General features: G+C 42.8%; 4 protein-coding genes across 5 annotated transcripts; 2 read left to right on the forward strand and 2 right to left on the reverse strand.

The window, feature by feature from the left end:
• Positions 1 to 627: 627 nt before the first annotated feature.
• On the forward strand, positions 628 to 3,051 carry lim2.5 (lens intrinsic membrane protein 2.5). The gene is made up of 4 exons (XM_029505147.1): positions 628 to 802; positions 2,186 to 2,335; positions 2,522 to 2,656; positions 2,990 to 3,051. Exons 1-4 carry the CDS (start codon positions 628 to 630, stop codon positions 3,049 to 3,051), a joined length of 522 nt encoding a protein of 173 aa, XP_029361007.1.
• A 114-nt stretch (positions 3,052 to 3,165) lies between these two features.
• On the reverse strand, positions 3,166 to 4,779 carry LOC115045443 (free fatty acid receptor 2). The gene is made up of 2 exons (XM_029505119.1): positions 4,680 to 4,779; positions 3,166 to 4,261 (listed from the first exon to the last, which is right to left on the reverse strand). Exon 2 carries the CDS (start codon positions 4,251 to 4,253, stop codon positions 3,366 to 3,368), a length of 888 nt encoding a protein of 295 aa, XP_029360979.1. The 5' UTR covers positions 4,254 to 4,261; positions 4,680 to 4,779; the 3' UTR covers positions 3,166 to 3,365.
• A 3,427-nt stretch (positions 4,780 to 8,206) lies between these two features.
• Positions 8,207 to 11,817, reverse strand: LOC115044672 (sialic acid-binding Ig-like lectin 10). Its single transcript, XM_029503823.1, has 7 exons — positions 11,772 to 11,817; positions 11,096 to 11,431; positions 10,611 to 10,919; positions 9,719 to 10,030; positions 9,232 to 9,310; positions 8,960 to 9,053; positions 8,207 to 8,876 (listed from the first exon to the last, which is right to left on the reverse strand). Exons 1-7 carry the CDS (start codon positions 11,815 to 11,817, stop codon positions 8,484 to 8,486), a joined length of 1,569 nt encoding a protein of 522 aa, XP_029359683.1. The 3' UTR covers positions 8,207 to 8,483.
• A 6,671-nt stretch (positions 11,818 to 18,488) lies between these two features.
• Positions 18,489 to 23,205, forward strand: LOC115045456 (B-cell receptor CD22). 2 transcript variants are annotated; one of them, XM_029505144.1, is made up of 8 exons: positions 18,489 to 18,563; positions 19,358 to 19,762; positions 20,082 to 20,393; positions 20,474 to 20,737; positions 21,438 to 21,710; positions 22,057 to 22,159; positions 22,259 to 22,424; positions 22,550 to 23,205. In XM_029505144.1, the coding sequence occupies exons 1-8, from the start codon at positions 18,521 to 18,523 to the stop codon at positions 22,703 to 22,705; spliced, it is 1,722 nt and encodes a 573-aa protein (XP_029361004.1). In that variant the 5' UTR covers positions 18,489 to 18,520; the 3' UTR covers positions 22,706 to 23,205. The 2 variants fall into 2 exon arrangements, with proteins under 2 accessions (XP_029361004.1, XP_029361005.1); XM_029505145.1 differs by having other exon boundaries at positions 18,511 to 18,563; positions 19,361 to 19,762.
• Positions 23,206 to 23,566: the final 361 nt, after the last annotated feature.

Genomic DNA, 23,566 nt, shown 5'->3' on the forward strand with positions numbered 1-23,566 from the left:
GGACTGTGCAGTTAAGAGTATTAAAAAAAAAAAAGCATGCTCAAACAAAGAGAGAGAGTGCGTGTTGCTATGAGCGGACTACATTGTGGTTGATATGATTACTCTGTCCACACCAGCAGCTCTCAGTTTTGTGCTTTGTTGTTACAGCTAGCTGTGCAGTCAAAACAGACTGAGCTGCATACATTAATAAGTGTCTGAATCACCCCCGTGTATCTTCAAGGAGAACGGGGAACTGCACATATAGCTGCTAGTAAAATAGCACAGAGTGCCCCATCGCTTGTGACAGGTATCGCTGACGGTGTTCCCTATGATTTGTCAAAACGTTGTGTGCCAGAGAGAATGCTGGTTTAAGCCACCTGTAAATAGGGATGAATGTCCTCCCTTTATCAGATACTTAATGTCTCCATTGTTGCCTGCCTCTCAGTTGACTGACTGCATTTGCAGCTCCAGGTGCATGTCTGGCTTCTCCTGCCTTTTTGCACGTACACCTTCAATCCTTTCACGTTTCCTGTTTGAGAAATATTTAGTTTCTTTTTAGAAACTTTGCCACAGCCTCACCACTGAGTCTGTCTGTTTTCTTTTCCCACAGTGCATAAAGCTGTAACTGCTGTCATAGTGTCACTCATGATGTACAGCTTCATGGGAGGGGGCCTGTTCTGTGCCATCGTGGGGAACATCTTGTTGGTGGTCTCCACTGCCACAGACTACTGGATGCAGTACCGTCTGTCTGGCAGCTTCGCCCATCAGGGCCTGTGGAGGTACTGCATGTCTGGCAAATGCTACATGCAGACAGACAGCATTGGTGAGTGAAAGAATCTCCTCTCAGACTCCCGAAAATCTCCCTATTGGACAGTAACACTGATCGACATACCAGGGTTTCACACAGGCCCTCACACCTGTGTGAAACTCAGCACCTTCCTGGACTCGCCCCACCCAATCGCACCAAAGCTGCAACTGTTTCAATGGGGATGAAATGCTTTCAGTTTTTCAGTCATTTTCAAGGCAAGAAGCAAAATTTGGGGTAGATTGGACAATGTATGCTGGAGTTGTAAGAATTCCTTGTTTAATGGGGAACCGAAAAAAAAACAAAAACTGCAGGTATCCCTGAGTGAAAAGGTTTCAATAGATTTTCGTCTTGAAGGTCTTGAGACAGTACTGATTGAATTTGAAGTCATTTGCATTAAAAATTGTAGGAGGAGCAGAAATAGCGAAAAAGGCATTAAAATCCCAATTTTTAAATCGCAACGGCCCACTTCCTGTTGGACATGGGGTACAGGTCCAAGGCCGTGAGACGACACTGAATGAATGTGGAGTCATTTCAATGGAAAATCGTAGGAGGAGTTCGATAGAGTAGGAGGTGAGGACATAAGCAGAAATGGGTAAAAACCTGGAGTTCAAATCAAAATGGCCGACTTGCTGACGACATGGATGTGTAATGATTCATGTTGGCGTGCATCAATCCTCAATTTTCTTCATTTCCATAGCGGCAGCATTGAGACTCTTTCTGACATACATTTCTGCCAACCATAAAGTTTTACTCAGTCCTGCTGCGTTTCAACAGTGATAGCCAGTATGCCGCCATGCTGCCTAAGCTCAGACTGAGAATAGACTGGAATATGTAATTCTGTCATGATGTCTTAGTAAAGAAAAAGTTTCTGTGAGAAAATATATCCACTGTACCTACTGAGTGTAGCGGCAGGTACTTTATTTATTTTATTTTATTACGTATGACAAGTTAAATCTAATTGGTACAAAAACTGCTCCTGATCTCAAGTCAACAGTTTATTTCAAATTGTGAGAAGTTTTAAAATGCAGAACTAAGTTTATGTCCAAAACACACATTCAAATGTAAGATATTACGTAAAAATGCCTGCGTTCATGTGTCAGTGGTTAAAATGGGTGCATTTCAGAGTAAAAGAAAAAAGATCAGAAGGTTTTGGGTTTGTTTTTTTTAAATACACATTCTTGAATTTTGTTTCGGTCTTTTCTTAATGCTTTTATTCAGACAGTAAGTGGCAGAGAGAGAGAAAGACGGGGGACTGAAAGGCAGCACGGCTTCCTGGTCGGATTCGAACCTGGATGCTGTGATAACGTGGAGTACGGGCTTCCCACTCGACAACCTGCCCTGACTGAATGCAACATCTTAACAACATATCTTCCTCTCTCTTCTTTTTCTCCTCCTCAGCCTACTGGAATGCCACTCGGGCTTTCATGATCCTCTCCGCCATGTCGTGCTTTGCTGGCATCATCGCAGGAATCCTCTCCTTTGCTCACTTCTCAGCCTTTGAGAGGTTCAACCGCTCATTTGCTGCCGGGATCATGTTCTTTGTTTCAAGTGAGTCATAGTTACGATAAACCAAATAAGCCACCTGGATTTGCTTTCAACATGACATTTAGAGGGTGTGTTATTGAATTAATTTGCATGCAATAAAACTTTCAGATCAAGTTTTCAAGGCATTCCAATGCATTGACCTTTACCATTCTGATCGTCATTTTAATATATATCACCCTACATATACAGCTCTTTTTGTGCTGCTTGCAATGGCCATTTACACTGGGGTGACGGTGAACTTCCTGGGCAAGCGTTTCGGAGACTGGCGCTTCTCTTGGTCCTACATACTGGGTTGGGTGGCACTGCTCATGACCTTCTTTGCAGGTTTGTTCGTACAAAGAGTGAAGTTGAGTGGAATCCCTGTACATTTATGGTTCAGCTACGCAAAAGTAATTTGAATCCTTAAAGGAACACTCTGCAGTCATTGCGACATGAGGAAAATAATATTTCAAATTCAATACGCCTCATTCTGAGAAGTGAATGATGGAATCACAAAAATTAAGTCATCAGTCTTTTTATTTCCAGTAGTTCTCAGGAATTAGTTGTTGTTACACCACAAACCTAAAATACCTTGTTTTTGGAAAAAACACAACTTCGTGCCAGCACTTTTGCCATATCTCTTAATATCTAACTTGCTTTTTTTTTTTTTTTTTGCAGGTATATTCTACATGTGTGCCTACAGAATGCATGAGTGCAGAAGAGTGGCTGGCCCACGTTAAACTGAACAGGAAAGACTGGGCCCAAAGTCTCAAGAAGCAGAATGAATTTAGTGTAAAATAATAAAATGTAAATTTTGCACATGCATAAAGTTCACACATAAGATATTTTAAAAATGTAAGACGTACAAATATAAAATATAAACAACCTTTAAACATGACCACAGGTCAGGCCACAACGATTGTTGGAAATCTGTTTGGAAACACACGTTCAGATTGTTTATATAAAATCTAAATGCAACAATGAAGCTGGATATCTAATGCAAATAAAGCATTGAAAGTGTATCTTAGGCTTTGCTGGAGCTTGCGGCCTGCTTTTACATATCTGAATCATTGAGTGCAGGCTTCCTGAAAATAGACTTTTTACCAGTGCAGCGGAAGGTGGAGGAGGAAAAGTAGAAGATGATGGGATCGATACAGGTGTTGAAGGTGCTAAGCAACAAGGTATAGTATCTCCATTTCGGGCTCTCACCTTGGAAAAAACCCACTAAATGAGATGTATTGTACGGCACCACGCAAATGAGAAAAACAGCCAGAGTCCCTAAGGCCATGCCAATAGCTTTCTGTTTCTGCATCTTGGATATCCGGGGTCGACTGTACAGGATCATGATGCAGTGCAAGTAGCAGTACACACAAATCAGAAGAGGTATGAAACAGAGCACCAAGAAAAACTCCAAACGTACTGGGAGGAGGATGTCCAGCTGCTTCGGGGTGAAGTTCTCATAGCAGGTGCTGGAGTTCTTGCTGGAGAGGGATGGATGGTGCACGGTGATGAAAGTGATGCTGCAGTGTGCTGCTGAGATCAGCCAAATAACAACACTGGTCACTATCGCGTACACGGGTTTTTGTAGCTGGTGGTAGGTGATGGGGTAAACTACTCCGATGTAGCGGACGACACTGACTGCCGTCAGCAGCAAAGAGCTGGTGTAGATTGTGGAGAAGAATGTGAAGGAGGTCAGTGAGCACAGGAAGTTTGGTAGAGTCCACCTCATGCCTGAAGCTGCCTCGTACATCTTGAAAGGGAGGATGATCAAGAAGAGCAGGTCGGAGACGGTCAGATTGAGAAGCAGGATGTCGGTTGGAAGTGGCTTGGAATGGATCTTCACACTGAAAGCGTAGAGAGCAAGGAGGTTGGCCGGCAGGCCAATCAGGAAGGAGATGATGTACACCAAGAGAATGAGCTCAGACTTCACCGTTTGCTCCATTTCTTACCCTGAATGAAGACGTGAACACGCACCAACAGGAATTAGCGATTCTTAACTTGATAAAACAGTGAAATCCGCGTTCATGAATTCAGAACACCACTGATCACAAATTAACTGAAAGGCATTAAAAGACTGACTTGGTTTTAGGTAACACAGCTGACAGCATATACGCTGTTCACTGTTAACTGTGGTGTATTCTCTGTTTACGACAGAGGTGAAAAAACAATTACAGTATGTGAATATAATACAAAGAAAACGTAATTTAAAAGACATTTTTAAAGGAATCAAATCAGTTATTGCTGTCCAAGTTGTCTGGAAAATGCCCCCACACAAGAATGATCACATTCCCTTTCAGAACAAATGAGCCATGGTCATCTCAGTCGAATGTGAGAGGCTGCCAATGACAGAGTGATCGTATTTACTTACCGAGTTATAGAGGTTTTCAAAAATGTTGAGGCTTTAAAAAGAGAAGCAGACGAGGCTCTGAGGAGTTTGCCTTGCTGTGCCTCTCAGCTGAGACAAACAGTTTACAGAACAAAGATGAGCTGATACCACATGATATAAGCGGGAAACAGAGTCATAGTCAAATCCATGGTGACACTCTTCTCCACCTTTTCTATAGTGAGCAACAAGCAAATGCCAGTTGGTTAATATTAACTGAAATGCAAAACTGCAGCCTGTGTTGACTTTATGTGTGTGGATCTTTAAACAACAGACCCCCCCCCACACACACACACACATCATCTCTAAATATGATTATATTATTATATTATTGGATTTCATGAAGCCATGAGTCTGTAATCCTTGAAGGTAATGCCTACACCACAAAAAACAGAGGGAATTATCATTTCCTCTTCTCCCATCCATTTCTGAATACAGCTCCATTATATCATAAAACACACAGTAGAGTGTCATAGCCTGCAGGTTATTTTATTTTAGTTTTAATGTTTGTTTCCTTCCTCTTGATGAAGCAACCGTGTTAAAAGGAAATTGATAACGCAGTATAAAGTATTATCGTCTTATTTCTCTCCCAGCTCTCATCGGCTGTTCCCTATTTGCGGTCGCCACATCAAGTCAGCTCTGTGACTTTGCATGATTGATATGGCCGCAGTTTTTACGCCACACGGCCTTCCAGCCGCAAATCTCCCCGTACATCTGGGCTTGGGACAAGAATGACACACAATTTTTATTATGAAAAGTGTGTTCAAGACCTCTTTTAGCAGTCATGCTCAAATATGGCCAAAACCTTGCGCCTGCTAGTTTGGAGCTTCCTGTCTGAGAGCAGCAGCTGGTATATATGCTGTACGTCTTTGTCACAATCCATTCCATGCAGGAATACAAGATGATAGTTTACAGAAAACTTCAAATGTGATACAATGCAGAGAAACGTAACAATCTGTGACACCGTTTTGGGACTTTGCTTCAGTGTGTCAGTCGGTCTTACAGTTGTGAGTAGCTGTATTCCACCTTGTGTTTGGAGGGGTTGTTTCCTTATTGTGCTGTTGAGCCCTCGTTGGACACGACCTCTGACCTCCACCTCAGTTTCTCTGCTGTTGTCGTCTTCTTCTTGTGATCTAGTCGATGAGACAGAGGCCGTTTACATTTTCCTCTGTTTCCTCTCTACGTACTTATTTTGTGGATTTGTTTTTTCACTCCATTCCCTTGTGTTTTATTGTGTCTTCCCCATTTTCCCATGCTTATCCGTGTGCGACTGTTTGTGTGTCATGGACATTGTTTACCTCTCCTTGTTCCTGGTGTCTCTGCAACCAACTCTTTCCAAATTGTTCAATAGAAAGTCTTTTCCTACTCAGTATCTGCTGGACTAACTGTTTTGTATTTCCTCCTCCCCTGTCCCGGTCTGTGTCCAAAAATACATCAGCCATCACAAAATATTTGTGATGACATTGATAACGCACCTTTTAGCTTTTAAGCTTAAGTTTAAGACATCTTAAACACAAACTTGATCATTGATGGGCAGGGTGGACAGCACAGTTTTTGAGTATCCGTATTTTACTTAAGTATTATCTTTGGGGGATACTTTTACTTTCACTTCACTACATTTGATGGAACACACACCTCTGTGTGTGTTCCAGGTAAGAACATGGCCACAATGTATAATACTCATCTTTCCTGTTTTATTTCTCCATAACGATCGGCTCATTCTACATCATACATGGTGGCCGTATTATTACCTGGAACACACATTAGCTTGTAGCCAGAGTTTGGATGTCTTCTGTGGACATCACTGACAACACGGTCCAACTCCTCATCACTCACAGCTGAATGCAGGTCTGTCTTTCTGCACAAAAAAACATTGCATCATGGGATATCTTGGGTTAGTGACCATCGGCGAGTCACTACTTTTCACAATGCATTGTGGGATACTTTCCGAGCACTTATATGTCGCATAAGATTTCAGACTGTCACACTGTGGTGAGGTTGTCTCGTCTGGGCTTTATTGTGTCTCGTCATTTCCTGTTTTATTTTGAAATGCCTAACTCTCCTCTTGCTTCACAACACTTGCCCTTCCTCATGTCTCCTGTGTGCCCTCATGATTACCGATTGTCTCCACCTGTTCCCCATTTCCCCCCACAGCTCAAATAGTCTGTCTTCCCCTGGTCTTGTGTCAGTGTGTCGTCGTTTCTTGTCCCACACCAGTGTTACGTCCTTGCCTTCGCCCTCGATCCCCTTGTGTGACTTACACAAGGTCCTCGACAGCGTGAATTTAAGTTGTAACTTTCATATCCTAGTTTACCCTTTTTATAGCTTTAGCATTTCCTCTGTATGAGTGTAGATAACTTTCGATAGATTAATGTTTATAGCCTTTGTGTTCTTCCTCCTTGCGAGTGATTTTGAGTTTCCATAACGTTACATCGATTTACCTTTGATCCTCCGCTTAGAAGCGTGAGAGTTTTTGTTTGGACTAGTCAGGGTTTTTTCTCCTTACAGAGTATTTTCTGTTTTCCCCGTTAGGGCCCCTTCAGTGTAGCCTTATCCTCCTTCGGGAGCGATTTTTGTTTTGAACTTAGAATCTAGTGACTTCACTGTAAATGTTAATGTTTGATAGCACTGTTTGTTTCCTCATTCGGTTCTGAGATCATTGCTCACACAAATAAAGATCTGTGCCTCGCTACCTCTGCATCTGAGTCCTTTCTGGGTCCCAGCCTGACACAGACACCACTAGAAAACAATGAGCTCCCCATATAGTGCACTAATTGGGGATTAGGGAGCGGTTTCGGACACAGCTCTGGACTGGACCAAACCCCTCCAGAGACAAGAAACTGGACCGGACCCCTCCAGAGAGTGGAGACCCTCCAGAGACCGGACCGGACCCTTCCAGAGAGTGGAGACCCTCCAGAGACCAGACCGGACCCCTCCAGAGAGTGGAAACCCTCCAGAGACCGGACCGGACCCCTCCAGAGAGTGGAGACCCTCCAGAGACCAGACCGGACCCCTCCAGAGACAGAGACTGGACCGGACCCCTCCAGAGAGTGGAGACCCTCCAGAGACCAGACCGGACCCATTCAGAGACAGAGACCGGACCGGACCCATTCAGAGACAGAGACCGGACCGGACCCCTCCAGAGAGTGGAGACCCTCCAGAGACCAGACCGGACCCCTCCAGAGACTGGAAACTGGACTGGACCCCTCCAGAGACCGGACCGGACCCCTCCACAGACCGGTTCTTGTAGGGTCTCTTTAACTGAAGGTATTCTTGAGCTATAAACATGTCTGTAGCAGAATCACATCAGTGTGTTGTATTATGACACTAAAGCTACTTTCCTTTCCTGTATTTCCTGAGGGTTTTTTTTTTTTTAGATACTTTTACTTATAGTAATTTTTTAAGCAAATACTTTTGTTCTTTTACTTAAGTAATGTTTTGATGAAACTACTTTTACTTGTATTGGAGTAATATTTGACAAGGAGTATCTGGAGTTTTAATCTAGTAGTGAAGCTGTGTACTCTGTCCACCTCTGTTGATGGGAACATCACACGTTGATAAGTTGCAGCAGGTCCTACAGTCCCAGAGAGCCAGCATATACAAAAGCAGCACTCATCTGTAAATATTTAGAGATTTCCACTATTTTGCATTAACACATGAGAAATTGCAACATTTGTTAGAAGTACATAAAAAAATCTTGAGTGGAAAAGCAAAAGCACTTGACAGTCCTTTTACCTAAACTTCAAAGCCAACTTCCAACAACCCAGTGATGTGCCACTTTACAGCACTCTACTTTCTAAATTTAACTTCTGCATATTCGTATTCCACTTTTCTAGCCTCCCCTTCATCATATATGCCCATCTCCAGATCTTGGTCCAAAAACCTTTCGCTCATGTCTCCCACTGTGCACATCTCCTCCTCCAGATAGGAGCTACCAAATGGACCCACGACCACGGAGTCCTCTCGCTGCTTTTTGCGTTTGGCCTTCCATTTGACATCAGAATAAATGACATCACTGTCCTTCCTCTTCTTTGAGTTTCTGCTGGCTTCCTCTGTGTTGTTGGCCTCTGTGTCTGGGCAGCCAGGGCTCGGTGGCTCAGAGGAAGTTGCAAGTCGGGGGACTTTTTCCTCTCTCGCTTCACAGACGGAAGAATAAATGGCTTCATCCGCTGCGTTGGCTGCCTGAATTAATGACAGAATATAATTGATGCAGAAAACTTTCCTATTTAGAAGTTACAAAGTTACAGGGCTCGAAATCAAATGACCTCATTGTTTCTTGTTGGAATCTGGTACAGCGCAGACGTGATGGTGTCACCTGTGCACTGGCCCTCAGGAAGCTTATGGCGAGAGTGCTGAATCCTGAAAAATATAATATACAGTGCAATGTACATTAGCATGTTTGATCTTTGTCACTGACAGGAAATAATCATAAGAAGGGATTTAACCCTCTACAAAGGCAGGCCATATTAGTCTGGCATTTCAGATTTCAATATTAACTTTTGAAGAGAAACACGATAGCCTCTCATCTTTAACTTACCTCATAAGAATCAGCAGAGCACACACAAGCACTACCAGAACACCAACCGTGGGGACGAAGACTGACAACGACACTTGAACTGAAACAAGAATACAAGAATGATGTAATTAAAGAAATAATTAAGAGGAATTTCACGTGAAAGCATGGACCTAAAAGAGTTATGCTGATGGTTACAATGATCTGAGTCATTTCTGATCATTCCAGGATTTGCTGTATTGTATTATACTTTTGCCAAAACACTCCTTTCGAAAGCCAAATTATCTTCAAAACATTATCTCATTTCATAGTTTTTTTCTTAATAAGATGTAGACTAGGGTTAGGGTTAGGATGCCTGCACATCGCTATCCATGTTTAAGAGTGTGAAGACCGGCTGTCCTGAATAATTCTTTGAAACAAAGATGAAGGATGATGCTTTTGTCAGGTGACCAAAGTAAATCTAAAGCCTTTCAAGCTCACAGGTAACAGGAGGAGCATGCATAACACAGACCTTGACTTCCTGCAGAGATCTGTTGCTCAAGGCTGATGCAGAAACGGTGACTGGCAGCTCCCAGAGAGTTGGAGACTTGGCAAACCAGGTCGGAAAGAGTCCCCCGTTGTGGCTGGTTCACGGTGATGGTGCTCCTCAGACCGGAGTTATTTAGCAGCTCTTTGTTGATGCCAAACCCGACAGAATTATTGACCAGTAGCCCATCCAAATACCAGTGTAAGGTGGGAGGAGGAACTCCAGTAGCCTCACAGGAACAGTTCACCTGGTTTGGAGCTTTGGTGCAATAAGATGAGCGTAGAATCTGAGGAGCAACTGCGATAAGAGAAGACAGACAAGTGAGGAATCAAGGGAGGTCATGCTGCATCACGTTTGCTGAAAGTCACAATGACGCTGGAGCAGAGAGGCTGATGGACACTGTGATCACTAATCAACACAAAACAAGAGATGATTAGAACCAGGCTCTCATTATTCATTCTGCGTGTGTTACTCAAATAAGTCAGGTTATATATAACAAAAATTTGAATCATGTGATTAGAAGCGTCCAGTCCGAAATAAAGTGTCCTGTCCCCCATCAGCCTGATACCAGGAATAATTCTTTACTGCCGGGTTGGCAGTCCTACATCTCAGCATCACTGAGCTGCATCCTGGCACTCTGTATTTTCTTTTGAGTCCTAAAGAAAATGACTAAATGTCACAGTCTTGTTTGACCAGCTGCCCCAAACGCAGACACTTGGATGAATGGATACATCAGTCCCCAGTTTAAATGACCGAGAATTACTTTTCTGTTTATTCACTCAGGCCAAACTAGATTTTAAAAAAGAAAAAGAAAAGAAAAAGGAAATTGACCAAATCCAGTTACAGTGTTGGACTTTTAGCAGACAAACCAACTCACATGAGACATGAGCTGTTAGACTTCTGTGAGCAGCCACCTCAGGGTCATGCTGTTTGTTGTAGGTGGCAGTGCAGGAGATGGTCTTTCCATGGTGGAGGTGAGAAGCAGTGAAGGTCAGAGTAGAGGTCATGACTTTAGTTTTGTCCTGATTCTCCTTCAGTGTCTCCTGACTGTCACCCAGACGGGGCGTCCATGTCAGAGTTGGAGGAAGAGACGGACAGGGAACTGGAGCAGAGCAAGTTAAGTTCACCAACTGTCCGTCCGTCACGATCAGTGTGGGCGGAGTCAGAGTCGGTGAGGGAGGAAGGGCTGGGAGGAAGTGGCATTTTGAAGTGTTATCAAACACATTTCTAATATTTCTGAAGGCTTCCTCAGTTTATTTTTAAAATTCAGTGAAAATACAAAGTTATTTCAAATCAAAAATAAGGAGGCAAGACAAATATATTCAACCATGAATCTTTTGTAAATGGACTGTAAAAACCTACCTTTCACCGAAATGCTCACAGTATCCCAAAAAGTATATTTTAGTGAATTGTTACATTGAAGTCTGAATTGAAAGGCATTGTTGTAATCAAGAGCCGTACTGAAGGTCGTGGTGCAGTTTTCTGTTTTTAAGTCTCCTATCATTTCTTTTCTTGTAGTTATATCTTGGCTTGTGTGGGAAGTTCTATGTATAACTTTCCATATTCCCTGGCATGTGTTATCTAAGTCGTTTTCATATAGACTATTTATTTTAAAGGAGCAGGGGATGGACACGCAGGATCCATTCAGAGCCTCTATTGTCTTTGGGAGAATGACATTAAATCCGTTACACCAGACACCTGAAACACAGAGCAATATTAAATAAAGAATACAAAAAAAAAAAAAGAAGAACTAAAGAAGACAAATCATTTTTTACATTTAAAAAAATAAAGAAAAAAGGCGTAAGTCCATTTTGTACTAATGAGGCTGTACGTTCTCTGCTCAGCAATTTAATATTATTATTTGATGTTTATGGACATTTGAAACATTTAACACTGTGTAATATATAAAGGCTTCTTTGATTGTGGAGGATTTCTTCCTGCCGTCACAGGTACAGACAAAACAAGCTGTTATTAGGACTTTAAATCTCCTTTATAGATTTTTTTTTTGTTTTTTTTTTGTCAGTGAACCTGAACTCACTTTTCAGCAAACAGCCAATGAAGAGTAAAGTAAGGACTGGAGCCATCTCAGTTCAGGAAGAAGTCTAGTTTGCAGGAGTCTGAAGACGGGAGATAAAAAATGTTTCCGTCTCTCCCCTTAAAGCTGCTGAAAGGCAACATTAAATGTCTCATTTAGTTATTTCTTTGCCTTTGGAGGATTCAAAGCAGTTAACAGTCTTGTGAGATTTATGTGGTTCAGCTCTGCAATATTCACGTATAACATGTAAAAAAGAAAAAAAAAAACATGCCACAGAAGAATTACTGAGCATTTATGTGCTTTATTGTTGTATTTGAAATTCACATCTATCGCGTGCTACTCAACTTGTTTTGAGCGACAACTTCCAAACATCAAGACTGACAAGTGTGAAAATTTAAAAAAGAAAATCTCTCAGCTCTTGAAGAGCATTTAACTCTTTCTCTCTTTTTTTTTTGTCAAAGGATTTTATCCATGATAAAAGATTAACTGATGTACAGCTTAGGAAATCAAAGAATTAAAGAAATATTTGTGTCATATTGAAGTTTCATGACTTACAGTTTCCTGAGGCGTGCAGAGAAGTCCTCTGCTCCCACTGAAGTGAGGCTGCGTCTTAAAAAAGGTTCAAGAAGACTCTCGAAAATGAGGAACTCACACATACATATGTTTGAAGATGAGATAAATAAATTTAAACAACAGCATGAATCCTATATTTCTAATCACTACTTCATCCTTCTCACCTCAAGTGTGATTTTTTTCCGCAATGTGTTTTAGGTTAAATTGGTTTATTTTTTTTATTTGGGCTGGAGACGTCTGATCGTTGTTTTATCTGATTGAGTAGTTCCCTGTTGATAGGTGACAGGAATCCTGTGTACTTATTTTATGTTTCATTTTGAGCTACAACTAATTTTCAATGAAGTACACCTGGTTAAAACAAATCTATTACAGTGACAGTGTTCAGTTCATCGCTATGGTCATTTCACGCTGAGGCTGCTGTTGAATTATAGATGCATTTAAAGTGAACGAGCAGAACAGAGCCCCAAATGCATAAAAATGCAGGTAAATATCTTAATGTCTTTCAAAAATAGACAATCATTCATTAACTTTTAAAATTTTCAGTTTTTTAGATCACATATATATTTCATTAATTAACTGGATCCTGCAAGTTGCTGTTATTTACAGATGATGCGATACGATTCAACGATAAAACACAGAAAATGGGACAGTATAACCCAAATGAAGGGCTGCTGCATCAGATGGCATTAGTTTTAGCTGAGTGTTCCTGAAAAACTGCCAGATGCGTGGAAATTCAAGAGCAATCTCAAAAAATACAAAGAAAAACACCACAAATTGCCAAAAAATAAGAAATAAAAATAAAAAATAATTTAGTTCTTGATTTATTTATTTATTTATTTTTTGTAACTTTCCATTCTATATTCACAAATATTTGACAATGGAACCGAAGTCTAGTAAGGCAAACAGGTCCCTGTTCCTCAGAAGTGAGGTTTGAGCATATTGATGAAATGAAGAACTAGTAAATGTATAACATGCATAACACGACAATACTTGGTCATGTGTGTCCTTTCAGATCAGCAGAGGACTTCAGCATCTCCACAATCTTTGTCTGGAGCTCCTTGGCTTTTCCTGCGTTGTCGCCTTTCTTCACCTGTTCTCCTGCCACCTGGAGCCCCTTTAACACCGACTGCAGGGCGTCTGCATTCTTCACAGAGTCCATCTGGTCTCTGTCAACGCGGATCTCCTCCACCCAGTCCAGATAGGCCTGAAGCAATCCAAGGTCGTCCACAAAGTTTGCAATGATCCGGAGTCCCGGTCGATTTTTCCCCAGCTCCTTCAGCCTCCTCCTCCCCAGCTCTCCAATGTCATTCCCAACAATGCTGAGGAGGGAACAAATGTGCAGGTCGGAGTCATCAGTTCAAATATTAACAATGCCTAGCACACACCAGATGGCAGTGTTTCAAGTGATGACACAAAGCAGAAGTTTTTGTGCTACAGTCTTACGTCAGCGTCTTCAGAGAGGTGTTTTTGCTGAGGCAGTGGACAATGTTTTCCGTTCCTCTCTCGGTGATGCCTGTGATGTCCAGATATAGTTCTTCCACCGTGCTGTTGTGCTCCAGAGCGTTCCACAGCTCCAAAACTCCCTCCGGGCCCAAGTTGTTGCCGCACATACTGCGGACGTGAAGAGAAGAATTATGTCCTAGTGCTCGCTGGAGTGCGTCCATTTAAAGAATCGATTTGATTTGACATCCATTTATTTTCTGGCACTTATCTTGGTTGCTAATTAATATTTTTATTTACAAAAAAGACATTTTTATTTCTGTCTTTTGCTGTAAGGGCATGGAAGTTTAACAAAGAAACCAAAAGTCAACAACATTTGTTGATATATTTTAATATCATTCACTTTACATCAAAAAAAGGAGGAAAGCTAACACGTCCATTCAATAATTTACTACAGCTACACTCTCACAGCTCTGAGCCTTTAACGCATAATTTCCGAAGCAGTATTTACTAGTTCAAGTAAATAACCTGTGATGACTTACAAGAGCTTCTTCACTTGACACTCGTTGGATCGCAGAATGGCAGACTCTAAAACAGCTGCTTGTCTGTCCAGGCAGTTGTATCTTAAACTGCAAGAAAACAGCAAAAACATTGACAAGTCGGCATTGTTTTTGACAGTCCATTCATTACCAGATATTGCAGATTCTATGTATTTCTGGAAATGCAAATCGGGTTTTCATCACAGCACGGATTTGTGTGAAGGCATGGATCGTGACTGTGATATGAGGTCAGATAAGATGGGATAAGATGAGCTCAGATAAGCAGGAACTCAGAGAGGCGATACAAAGTCACAGGAAATTGAAAACCAGCATGTTTTCGTTTTTTTTTTTTTTTTTGACAGTTTAATAGAAATCAGTCACTCACTAGAGAGATTCACAGCGATGCAGGATTGGCCCCAGTCGGCTCAGTCCTCTGTTCCCGATGTTGGAGTACCCTAAGTTGAGCTCCTGCAGCTTGTGCTGGGAAAACTGCAGCACGTAGTGCATCGCTGCGCAGTCGACCACGCTCAGCTTCATTTTAAACAGGTTGAGTCTGGTGATCTCTGGTGCCGCAATGCTGGTGGCCTCCTTCATGTGAAACTCCATCATGCAGTGAAGAAGATTCAGGGCTGTCTGGTTTTCTAGCTTCCTGTCCTTAAACTGGTCCTTGAACCACACACCCAGCCTGGCGGGGACGCCGTCTCCTTGCTCCAGCGGTGAAAGGACGAGGCCTTCCAACTGCCCCGCCAGTTGTGCTCGCAGCATTCCCATGAAGAAGCGGGTGAACATCTGAAGGCTCTCCAGCTTGTCTACGTTGAGCTGTGCGTTTTTCAGGGGTGCAGCCGTGGAAGATGGCGGACCAATCCCGAAGCACCAGAAGTCCAGAGCTTGGATTATGTCCTCCTGGCTGAGGAGGTTGATTGCGCAGTAGAGGGCAGCCAGATGCTCTTGGACAGTCAAGTGAAAGAAAGAAAACATCAGCACCGTCTCCTCCTTGAGGGGCTGCAGGACGTGACAGAGAAACGTGCTCTGAACCTCAGCAGGACTCACACCATAGCTCTCCAGATCTGCTCTGCTGAACATAATCTTCTTCTGTAGAAGGTTTTCATAAGCCAGTTTACCCAGGTTCATCAGCTGCTGCTTTGCCACTGAGAGAACCTCAGCTCTGGGCGTGCTTCTCTCTGCGCTCCCTCTCAGTGCGTGGTGCTTGACCGCTGTAAACAGGTAGCAAAAATAAACCTCGCTGACTGTCCTGGGTGGGTTCAACTCCAGAGATTTGTACCCCTCGACATCTTGAGTCTCTGAGGAGAAGAACTCTGCCATTGCGGTGCAGATGATGTAACAATAGAGAGGGATGAAGGACAGCACGAAAAGGCTGTCATTGTTCAAGATGTAATCGTACACCTTTTCAGCAACTTCGCTGTCTTTGTAGAACTTGCTGGTATATTCCTTCACCTGCTCCTCCTCAAAGCCCAGCACCACGCAACAGCGCTGGAAGAAATGCTTGGGAGCCTCAGTAGACGGTCTAGTGGTGACAATTACTGTTGCCTCTGGGAGGAAACTTCCCTTGATTAAAGCCACCATCATCTCTGACACTGGCACTTTCGAATTGACGTCCATGTTGTTTCCAGGACTGGTCCAGTCCAAGGCAAACTTGAACTCATCCAGTCCATCCAGGATAAAGAGCAATGAGCTGGGTGAGGCGAGAAGGTCGGGTAAAACCTCCTTCAGGTACCGGAAGCGTTCCCCAAGGAGCTCCAATAAGCTCAGCTGTGTTTCCACCAGGTTGAGCTCTCTGAAGCGCAGGTCGAACACACAGGTGAATTCACGCATACTCTTCCCGATGGCCCACTCGTAGACCAGCCTCTGTACTGCGACGCTCTTTCCAATACCGGCGATGCCCTTCATTTTGACCCTTTTTGGGGACCTTCCCGTCAGTCCTATGGGGCTCAGCAGGTGGCACGGGCGGATGCGCTGGCAAGACTGATGGACATAGATGCGAGCTCGTCTACTTGCCAGATCAAAGTACTCGTGTTGGCTGCTGTCAACTAAGTCATTGTCCTCAGTTACAAACAGGTCAGTGTAGCGGATCTCGATGTGGGAGGCTGAGTTTGAAGCCGTTCTCTCGCCCTCTGAGTAGCACTTTAGCTGCTCTGTGCGTTTCAGCAGACTTGTTTTATGGGCAGATATGGGAACTGCAGTGGTGGACAAGATATAATGAAGGATGTGTGTGGGGTTTTTTTATATACATATATATATATATATATATATATTTATAATTACTCTTCTACTTTATTTCTAAATTTATATTTAAATACCTCGAATTCTGGTCAACTTTGCATTCCTGCTCGGTTTCAGTTCTGCATAAAGAAGAGATCATTTAAAACACAATAGAGTAAAATAGAATCCATGTGTTGAAAAGTGATGAATCCGCACCGTTAACCTCAGGAGCTGGGATAAATGCTTTGCTCTTTCCTTTGAACAGTTTAGTGAACGGGCCTTTAGACTTCTTATCTGCGAATACAACAGAATTCAAACAACGTGAACAACACGTGAAATGTATTGCACTACATGTTGAATTCATGTTTGGCGAGATAGTATGCATTTGTCTTAAAATATCAGATCGACATCGGCATGCTATCATGCCTAGTAGCACATAGGCAGGTTTAGTAGTTACCTGATTTCCAATCTTGGCACGTAAGCAAAAATCCTGAGCGGTGATTGTGCCCTGTTAATAATCCTCTCACACCTCTGTACTAAACAAATAAAACTTGATTCTCTTAAGTCCTTCCCTCTCTCTTTATCATCCTTCTGTAATTGCGTCTCCATGTAAACATTAATACTAACCACCACTGTCATCACCTTCCTCACCTTCAACTTTTATGGATTCAGCCGCAGACGTAGCGCTCGTATCCTTCTTGCAGTGTTTCTCCACCCAGGCCTGCAGCTCACTGCCATAATAATCCTGCACCTCCTCCAATACCAGCAAGAACTTTTGGCTGCTCTCTTCAGTGGCGCATCCCGTCTCCAGAGCCTTGACCAAAGCATTGACGGGGGACTTCTCCAGCAAAGACTGGTACAGGGGAGAGGACAGCAACTCTGCATCGTGCAGCCAACGCAGCAACGGTGCTGGGTGGTCGGTCATCCAGCTCAGCAGCAATTCTCTCTGAGAGAGAAGCAGCTGCTGAGCTGAGGCCATGACTTCACAGAATGTACGCCAGACTCTCTGGAAGAATAAAGAAAAGCAAGAATTGATTTGATTTTTTTAAAAAGTAGTTACAATACTCAGTTCTCACACATACACATACAACAAAATTCTGCTCAAATACCACCAACAGAGACTTAAATGCCTACCTTGAAGAAATACAGTTACCTTCTGACACTCTCTCCCTTTGGCAGAGCAGTCACAAGTGTTGGCACAAAAGCTGTTTGTGTCTTAAGGTGCAGTGAGCGGGAGTGTCGAAACCTGGGCGGCACTTCAAACAAGCTTTCAGAGGGTCCATAGTTCATGCAGTTTAAGTCTATGTCTCCTTACTCTGATACTCAACTTGCTCTCGAGGTCACCACGAGTTGACGACAAGCAGGAATTAACTCTGAAGTTGAATGTTAGATGAGTTAAAAATCCAATCATTACTGAAACGTATCTAGTTGGTCGCTGTATTTGTATGCATTTAGTTATTTAAATGTATCTGTAGTGCATGTCGCTCTGAAGAACAAAAGCTTCAGCCCTTTATTTCACTGTCTACGGCTCTTTTGTTGCCATCACTTCAGCGACATTGGTGAAGATCTGCTGAGGATAAGCTGCGTAGATGGAGGAAAAAGAAGTTAACACATTTAGTTTAGTTGATGTAGCCTTTGAGGAAATGGCAAACAGCATGCGAGTGACTCACCCATTGTCATGTGTTGTCTCACAGATACTTGCTGAGGTCTTTCTTTCCCTAGCAATCTATCTCAATTTCCATTTGAATGTTGTAAAATGTCGTGTCAGTGATTTATTGATTGTGAAACAATCCTGACAGCCTTTAGAATATGTAATATTTAAGTGGTTGCAGTGTACTGAAACACAAAACTTCAGATTGGAGAGGAGGCTTCGAAGTGAAGTCATAGTACCAGCAGCACAATGATACAATCCCACCTCCCCCTTTTTGCTGCTGTAGTCATGCTTCCCTCTGTCTGTGTTGGCAGAGCAGGGTTGCAGTCATGCATGTGGACACTCTCTTTGTTGTGTGTCCCCTGATTTTTGGTGAGTAAATCGACTTCTTTATGCATTTTCTTCGGATTCTTGTACGAATTTTGTGGCATTAGTCTCTCAGGGATGCCACCCGTAGTTAAGTTAGATTTGGTTGTGTCTCATGCTGCTGACAGATCATAATCTTACAGTATGAGGTGTAGAACTTTACTGCAGAAAACACTGTACTGCTCAATTTCACATATCCACAAATAGGAATCTTTTCAGTTGCTTTGAAAAAGATGTGCTCATGTATTTTTTTACATGAACTTAATGACCATACAAGAACATCAAAATGCGTTTAAAACAGTCAAGATGTTTTAATGTAACTATTTGGCCACATAATATTGAGATAGTAAAACAAAAATTAAGAATAGTAGATTAGTCCCAGAGCCAAAGTGCTGCTCCCCTCTTCCCTTTTTCTAAATATACAACTCTTACGAAATGTTTGTGGGTCATGTTATGTATTTCCAGACAGAAGAGTGAAATACATTTCCAACTTGGAAGTAAATGAAAATCAAATGTCTGATAAGATTTCTGCAAATCCTCGAAGGATTCATTCAGAACGCTGTTTCACTGGAAGGGAACAGCTCTATAAATTAGACTGAGAACTTTTCAATTTGGAAAATTGTCTTTAATTTCACAGCCTTGGAACGGAAAAATGATTTTTAGTACGTAAAATGTGAACATCGTGGTCATGAGGCACGGCAATGTGTTTGGATTGCCTGCTAATAAAGCTGCTCTCTGCCATCATCGGTTATACAACGGATGCCACCGGGTGCATGATTTTCTGTTCTCTATCCCAACAGCAGCCCTGTTGTGGAGGGGGGTCCAGACCGCCTCTCCCACACCCTTAGTCCCGGACAGGCTCCAAGCTCTGGTGGGCTCCTGTGTGGTGATTCCCTGCTCTTTCACTCCTCTAGCGCCTCGTTTTCCCAAGGGGAGGAAGGAGAGGGTGGACGTCAGGCTGAGGTTCAGAGATGGTGGCCGTTTCTTTCCTCTTCGAGGCACAGCTTTTAACAGCGAGGGCCGGAGTCAGGTGAGCAGGGATTTCCAGGGCCGGACATCCCTCTATGGGCGACTCGCAGAGGGAGACTGTTCAGTGAAGATCGAGCGGATCAGCCTGGACGATTCACAGATGTTTGAGATGGAGCTGAAAAGAGGAGATGAGTTGCTCTGGGGAAGATCAAAGAGCTTCAATCTGAATGTTGTTGGTGAGTATTTTAATGTCCTTTAGAATATTTCTGTTGCATCGTGTAGGGATCCAGTCTGTAAGAAGTCATTGCATTGGAACAGAACTGCATTAGTACAAACAAAAGGAGGAGCTGAAGTCAGAATTGTTCCCTCAGATCATGATTATCGAAAAGAGAAATTACTCTTAAAACTAAGATGGAAATCTGGCACAAACAATCTGTAAGAATAGTAAGAATAGAAAGTAAAACATCATCGCTTTTTTGTGTTCCATATAATGCTTCAGTAGAAGTATTACCTGTCTTTGATTAAACACAGAACTCACTGAGCTTTTCCTCACAGACACTCCTGAGGCTCCTGTCATCAGCGGCATGTTGTCAGGCAAAGACGGACAGCTGGTCAGCTTGAACTGCTCCGTCAGCTATTCCTGCCCCTCCAGGCCTCCTCGGTTGCAGTGGAGCTGGGAGAGAGGAGGCCGCCCGAACAGCACTGAGCCTGGGGAGGTGCAGACCCTGTACCCCGCTGCCCACACGCCAATGCTGCTGGCATCACTGTCTTTTACTTTGTCACACCAAGTGAAACCCAGAGTCAGATGTGAGGCCACTTATCCAGGAGCTAAAGCACTGGCCACTTCAAAAGATATTCATGTGACGTGTAAGAATCTTTTCTTTTTTTTATTGTGTCTTTATATTTCTTGCCTCAGTCTGTGCTAAGACTTTTTTTGTGCTCCACAGTTCCACCCAAAGAAGTGAAAATTCAAGTCCAGACCATGACAGTGCAGGACGGTGGAAATGCCTTGCTGCTCTGCTCGTGCAATGCTGACCCTCCGGTGTCAGAGTACCGCTGGTCTTACACTCAAAACGGCCATACGGTGCATCTACAGCAGCGCACACAAACAGTGCGGGTGTACAACGTGACTCGAGACATGCGTGTCCGCTGCTCAGCACAGAATCTGATTGGTCGAGGAGAGTCCAAACCAACAGCACTGAACATACAATGTAAACCTACCTCCAAATGGCCGCACATACATTTTCACCATCTGTGAAAAAGCCTTTCCTGCATTAGCTTAGTTTTACTTCCTTTTACTGCTGAAAACTGTGACTGTTTCATGAACTCTTTGACATCACTGTAACAGGGTGAGGTGTTAAATAACAATATAAAAAGAAAAAAAGATTATCCTCTAGTGGAATCATGTTTCCTCTTTTAAATTTCATGGAACCAGAGCATAAATGATAAGGCACCTTGGAGGAATATGCGAGATTGAAAGATGTTCAATATCAGTTATGAGTTGCGAGTATTATCTTACCAAGCAATCAAACACAGGAGGAGACTGAATTGGAGATTGACATAATCAGTAAAAAACACAAAAGTGTTATCAATATACTCATATCAGTTAGGAAGTGAATTGTGGATTTCCCAAAATGTCTTTTCAATCTTTCAATCATGTCTTCTTTTCACAGTACTCTAATCAAATCACTTTTACTTTATAATTTATCAAACCTTTTTTTACTAAAACCCTAATTTTGTGTATTTTAAAGCTTGAAACACAAAAACATCTTCAACTTGAATGGTTCCGCATTTATAATATATACTACATACTAATATATACTAATATATCTGCATAAGCATAATGTAGAGAATATGAAGTGAATGAAAGAGTGATCTCAAATAAAGAAGTGCATCTTTTCTCTCTTCCAGATAAACCAGTCATCTCCCAGCTCTCCTCCAGCTGTGTTTTAGAGGAGTTGGAGCTTCTGTGTCACTGCTCAGTCGACTCCAACCCCAAACCCAAGGTCACCTGGAGCGTTAATGGAACCGTTCCACCTCGTGATTACAACGTATCGGTGACATCAGAGCCTCGCATGCTGACGTCCACTCTGACGGGCCGCATGAACAAACCCTTGACGGTGATCTGCTTCGCTTTAAACGCCCAGGGAAACGACTCCCTGGCTTTGCTGCAAGGAGAAGACGGTGTGTTCAAAGTACAGCTTTTCCCCGCTAAGAAAGACAACAGCTCTGTCTCGTGTTTATTGGCTGTGATCTCTGCAACATGCCTGCAGCTTAGTGACATAAGTAAAGTAAAGAATGAATGAGGAACTGCTGCAATGAAATTTTCCGTCTGTGCTGCTCTTGAAGTGAATGCGTGCAACATCACATTTTACACGTTACAGTGAAGCCTTTGCATCAGGCAATATGTGCAAAAGGACCAAATGTCACCTACTTTAATAGAAGATTCTCTTTTCATGACGGTTTGATCGTTATATTGCAGTTCGACATCCTTCGCTGATCAATCAATGCTCTTTCCGTCCATATGCAGAGACGGCACCTTTGTGGTGGTTGATGATACCTGCTGTGACCATCTGCTTGGTGATTTTCCTCCTGTCTCTGACTGTCTACTGCTGCAAAAAGAGATCTGGGAGGTACGTGAAGCAAGCCATCGCTTTTACTGTTCTAAGTTTCATGTTTGAGGCTTGCTTTGGGATTAACGTTTATTTGCACGCTTATTTGACTTTTTTCAGAGAAGTCCTAAAGAGACATGCAGCTGTTTACCCTGAAGGAGTGGGAATTTATCAGGACCGGATGCCCCTCTATATTAACTGCACAGAAGTGACTCATATCTACACCAACGGCAGCTACCAGCTTGTTTACCAGAACTGTACACCTTTCTTTGTCCATAGTAAACAGGTATTGATTTCATTCGATCTCTGATTGTCTGCAGATCTCCTCGAAGACAGACAGCATTCTTTTGATAAAAATCTCTGCACTGTCCTCTTGAGTTTGAGGATTGCTATCATCTGACTCTCTTGCAGATGCGCCCAATGGCCCGAAGAGGCGGGGAGAGAAGACGGGGAGGAGAAACTGCAGGAACAGACACTAGAGCCGCATCGGGGGTCAGAGGCACACGAGAGGTGCAGGGCAATGCTGTGGCAGATGCAGAAACAGCCATCTACCTGGAGATCCTCTGAGACATATCATTCAACTGCAACAATAAACTCTCATTAGGCTTCAGATTTATTCTCTTAATAATGGCAATCCATACATTTTTGTAGTTTTCAGGCTGCAGATCTAAATAGGTTAACAAGGGATGATTAATAAGGGATGAAAAGTTTGATTTCTTTCCCCCATCATTCCATCTTGCATATATGCTCTACAATTTCCCTCAACACACAAGCGCCCACCCTCAAATTTGATTTGATCGTCCTAGTCAGCTGCCAGTGGCGTGTCCAGACTTTTTTGTCAGGGGTGGCACAGGAAGGGCACCTAGTTCTGCTGGGGCGGCACCCATAAAACAAGGATCTGCAGTGAAAACAAAAAGTTTATGTTCCACTTTCTGATAAATGTTTTAATATAAAAATATGGATGAGACATTTATTCCCTCTCCTTGTAAAACAATTGCTGAAACTAAATAAAGTAACCTAAAGCATTGAGCTATTACAGCAGAAAACCTGCAATAGTCAGCACAAAGTACAAATGTAGCATGTCAAATGTTCTCTTTAATAAAGTAAAAATTGGAACATTCATAAAAAAAAAACAAACAAACAAAAAAAAAAACAAGCCATCTCAGTGGGTGATTTATTCTGTTTTTCCCTGGTCAATATTCTCTGCTCTGGTCTAGTCTTGGCCCCAGTTCTGATCTAGTCTCTGGAGAGGTGCAGTCATGGGTAGAGCCTGTCCTGGTTCGGCCTAGTTCCTGCCTGCACAGGAAATCGAACCATGTCTCTCCGTGGTTCCATCTGTCTACTAAACAGCTTCAGACGCCTGCTGTAGCCCAGTTCAAACAACCCGTGACCTCCTTATTGCCAGGCGGCAGCGCTAACCACCACGCC

The sequence above is a fragment of the Echeneis naucrates genome, chromosome 6 (assembly GCF_900963305.1).
Source record: "Echeneis naucrates chromosome 6, fEcheNa1.1, whole genome shotgun sequence".
NCBI classification, from domain to species: domain Eukaryota; kingdom Metazoa; phylum Chordata; class Actinopteri; order Carangiformes; family Echeneidae; genus Echeneis; species Echeneis naucrates.

Bases quoted from the DNA above. Each gene is read 5' to 3' on its own strand.
- lim2.5 (XM_029505147.1), top strand. From the start codon at position 628: ATGTACAGCTTCATGGGAGGGGGCCTGTTCTGTGCCATCGTGGGGAAC. The intron at 803-2,185 runs GTGAGTGAAAGA...TCTCCTCCTCAG, and splicing joins CATGCAGACAGACAGCATTG to CCTACTGGAATGCCACTCGG. The intron at 2,657-2,989 runs GTTTGTTCGTAC...TTTTTTTTGCAG, and splicing joins GCTCATGACCTTCTTTGCAG to GTATATTCTACATGTGTGCC.
- LOC115045443 (XM_029505119.1), bottom strand. From the start codon at position 4,253: ATGGAGCAAACGGTGAAGTCTGAGCTCATTCTCTTGGTGTACATCATC.
- LOC115044672 (XM_029503823.1), bottom strand. From the start codon at position 11,817: ATGGCTCCAGTCCTTACTTTACTCTTCATTGGCTGTTTGCTGAAAA. The intron at 10,920-11,095 runs GTAGGTTTTTAC...ACTTCCTCCCAG, and splicing joins TGTGAGCATTTCGGTGAAAG to CCCTTCCTCCCTCACCGACT. The intron at 9,311-9,718 runs GTCTGTGTTATG...TTCTTGTTTCAG, and splicing joins GATCTCTGCAGGAAGTCAAG to TTCAAGTGTCGTTGTCAGTC.
- LOC115045456 (XM_029505144.1), top strand. From the start codon at position 18,521: ATGCATGTGGACACTCTCTTTGTTGTGTGTCCCCTGATTTTTG. The intron at 20,394-20,473 runs GTAAGAATCTTT...TGTGCTCCACAG, and splicing joins AAAAGATATTCATGTGACGT to TTCCACCCAAAGAAGTGAAA. The intron at 22,160-22,258 runs GTACGTGAAGCA...GACTTTTTTCAG, and splicing joins TGCAAAAAGAGATCTGGGAG to AGAAGTCCTAAAGAGACATG.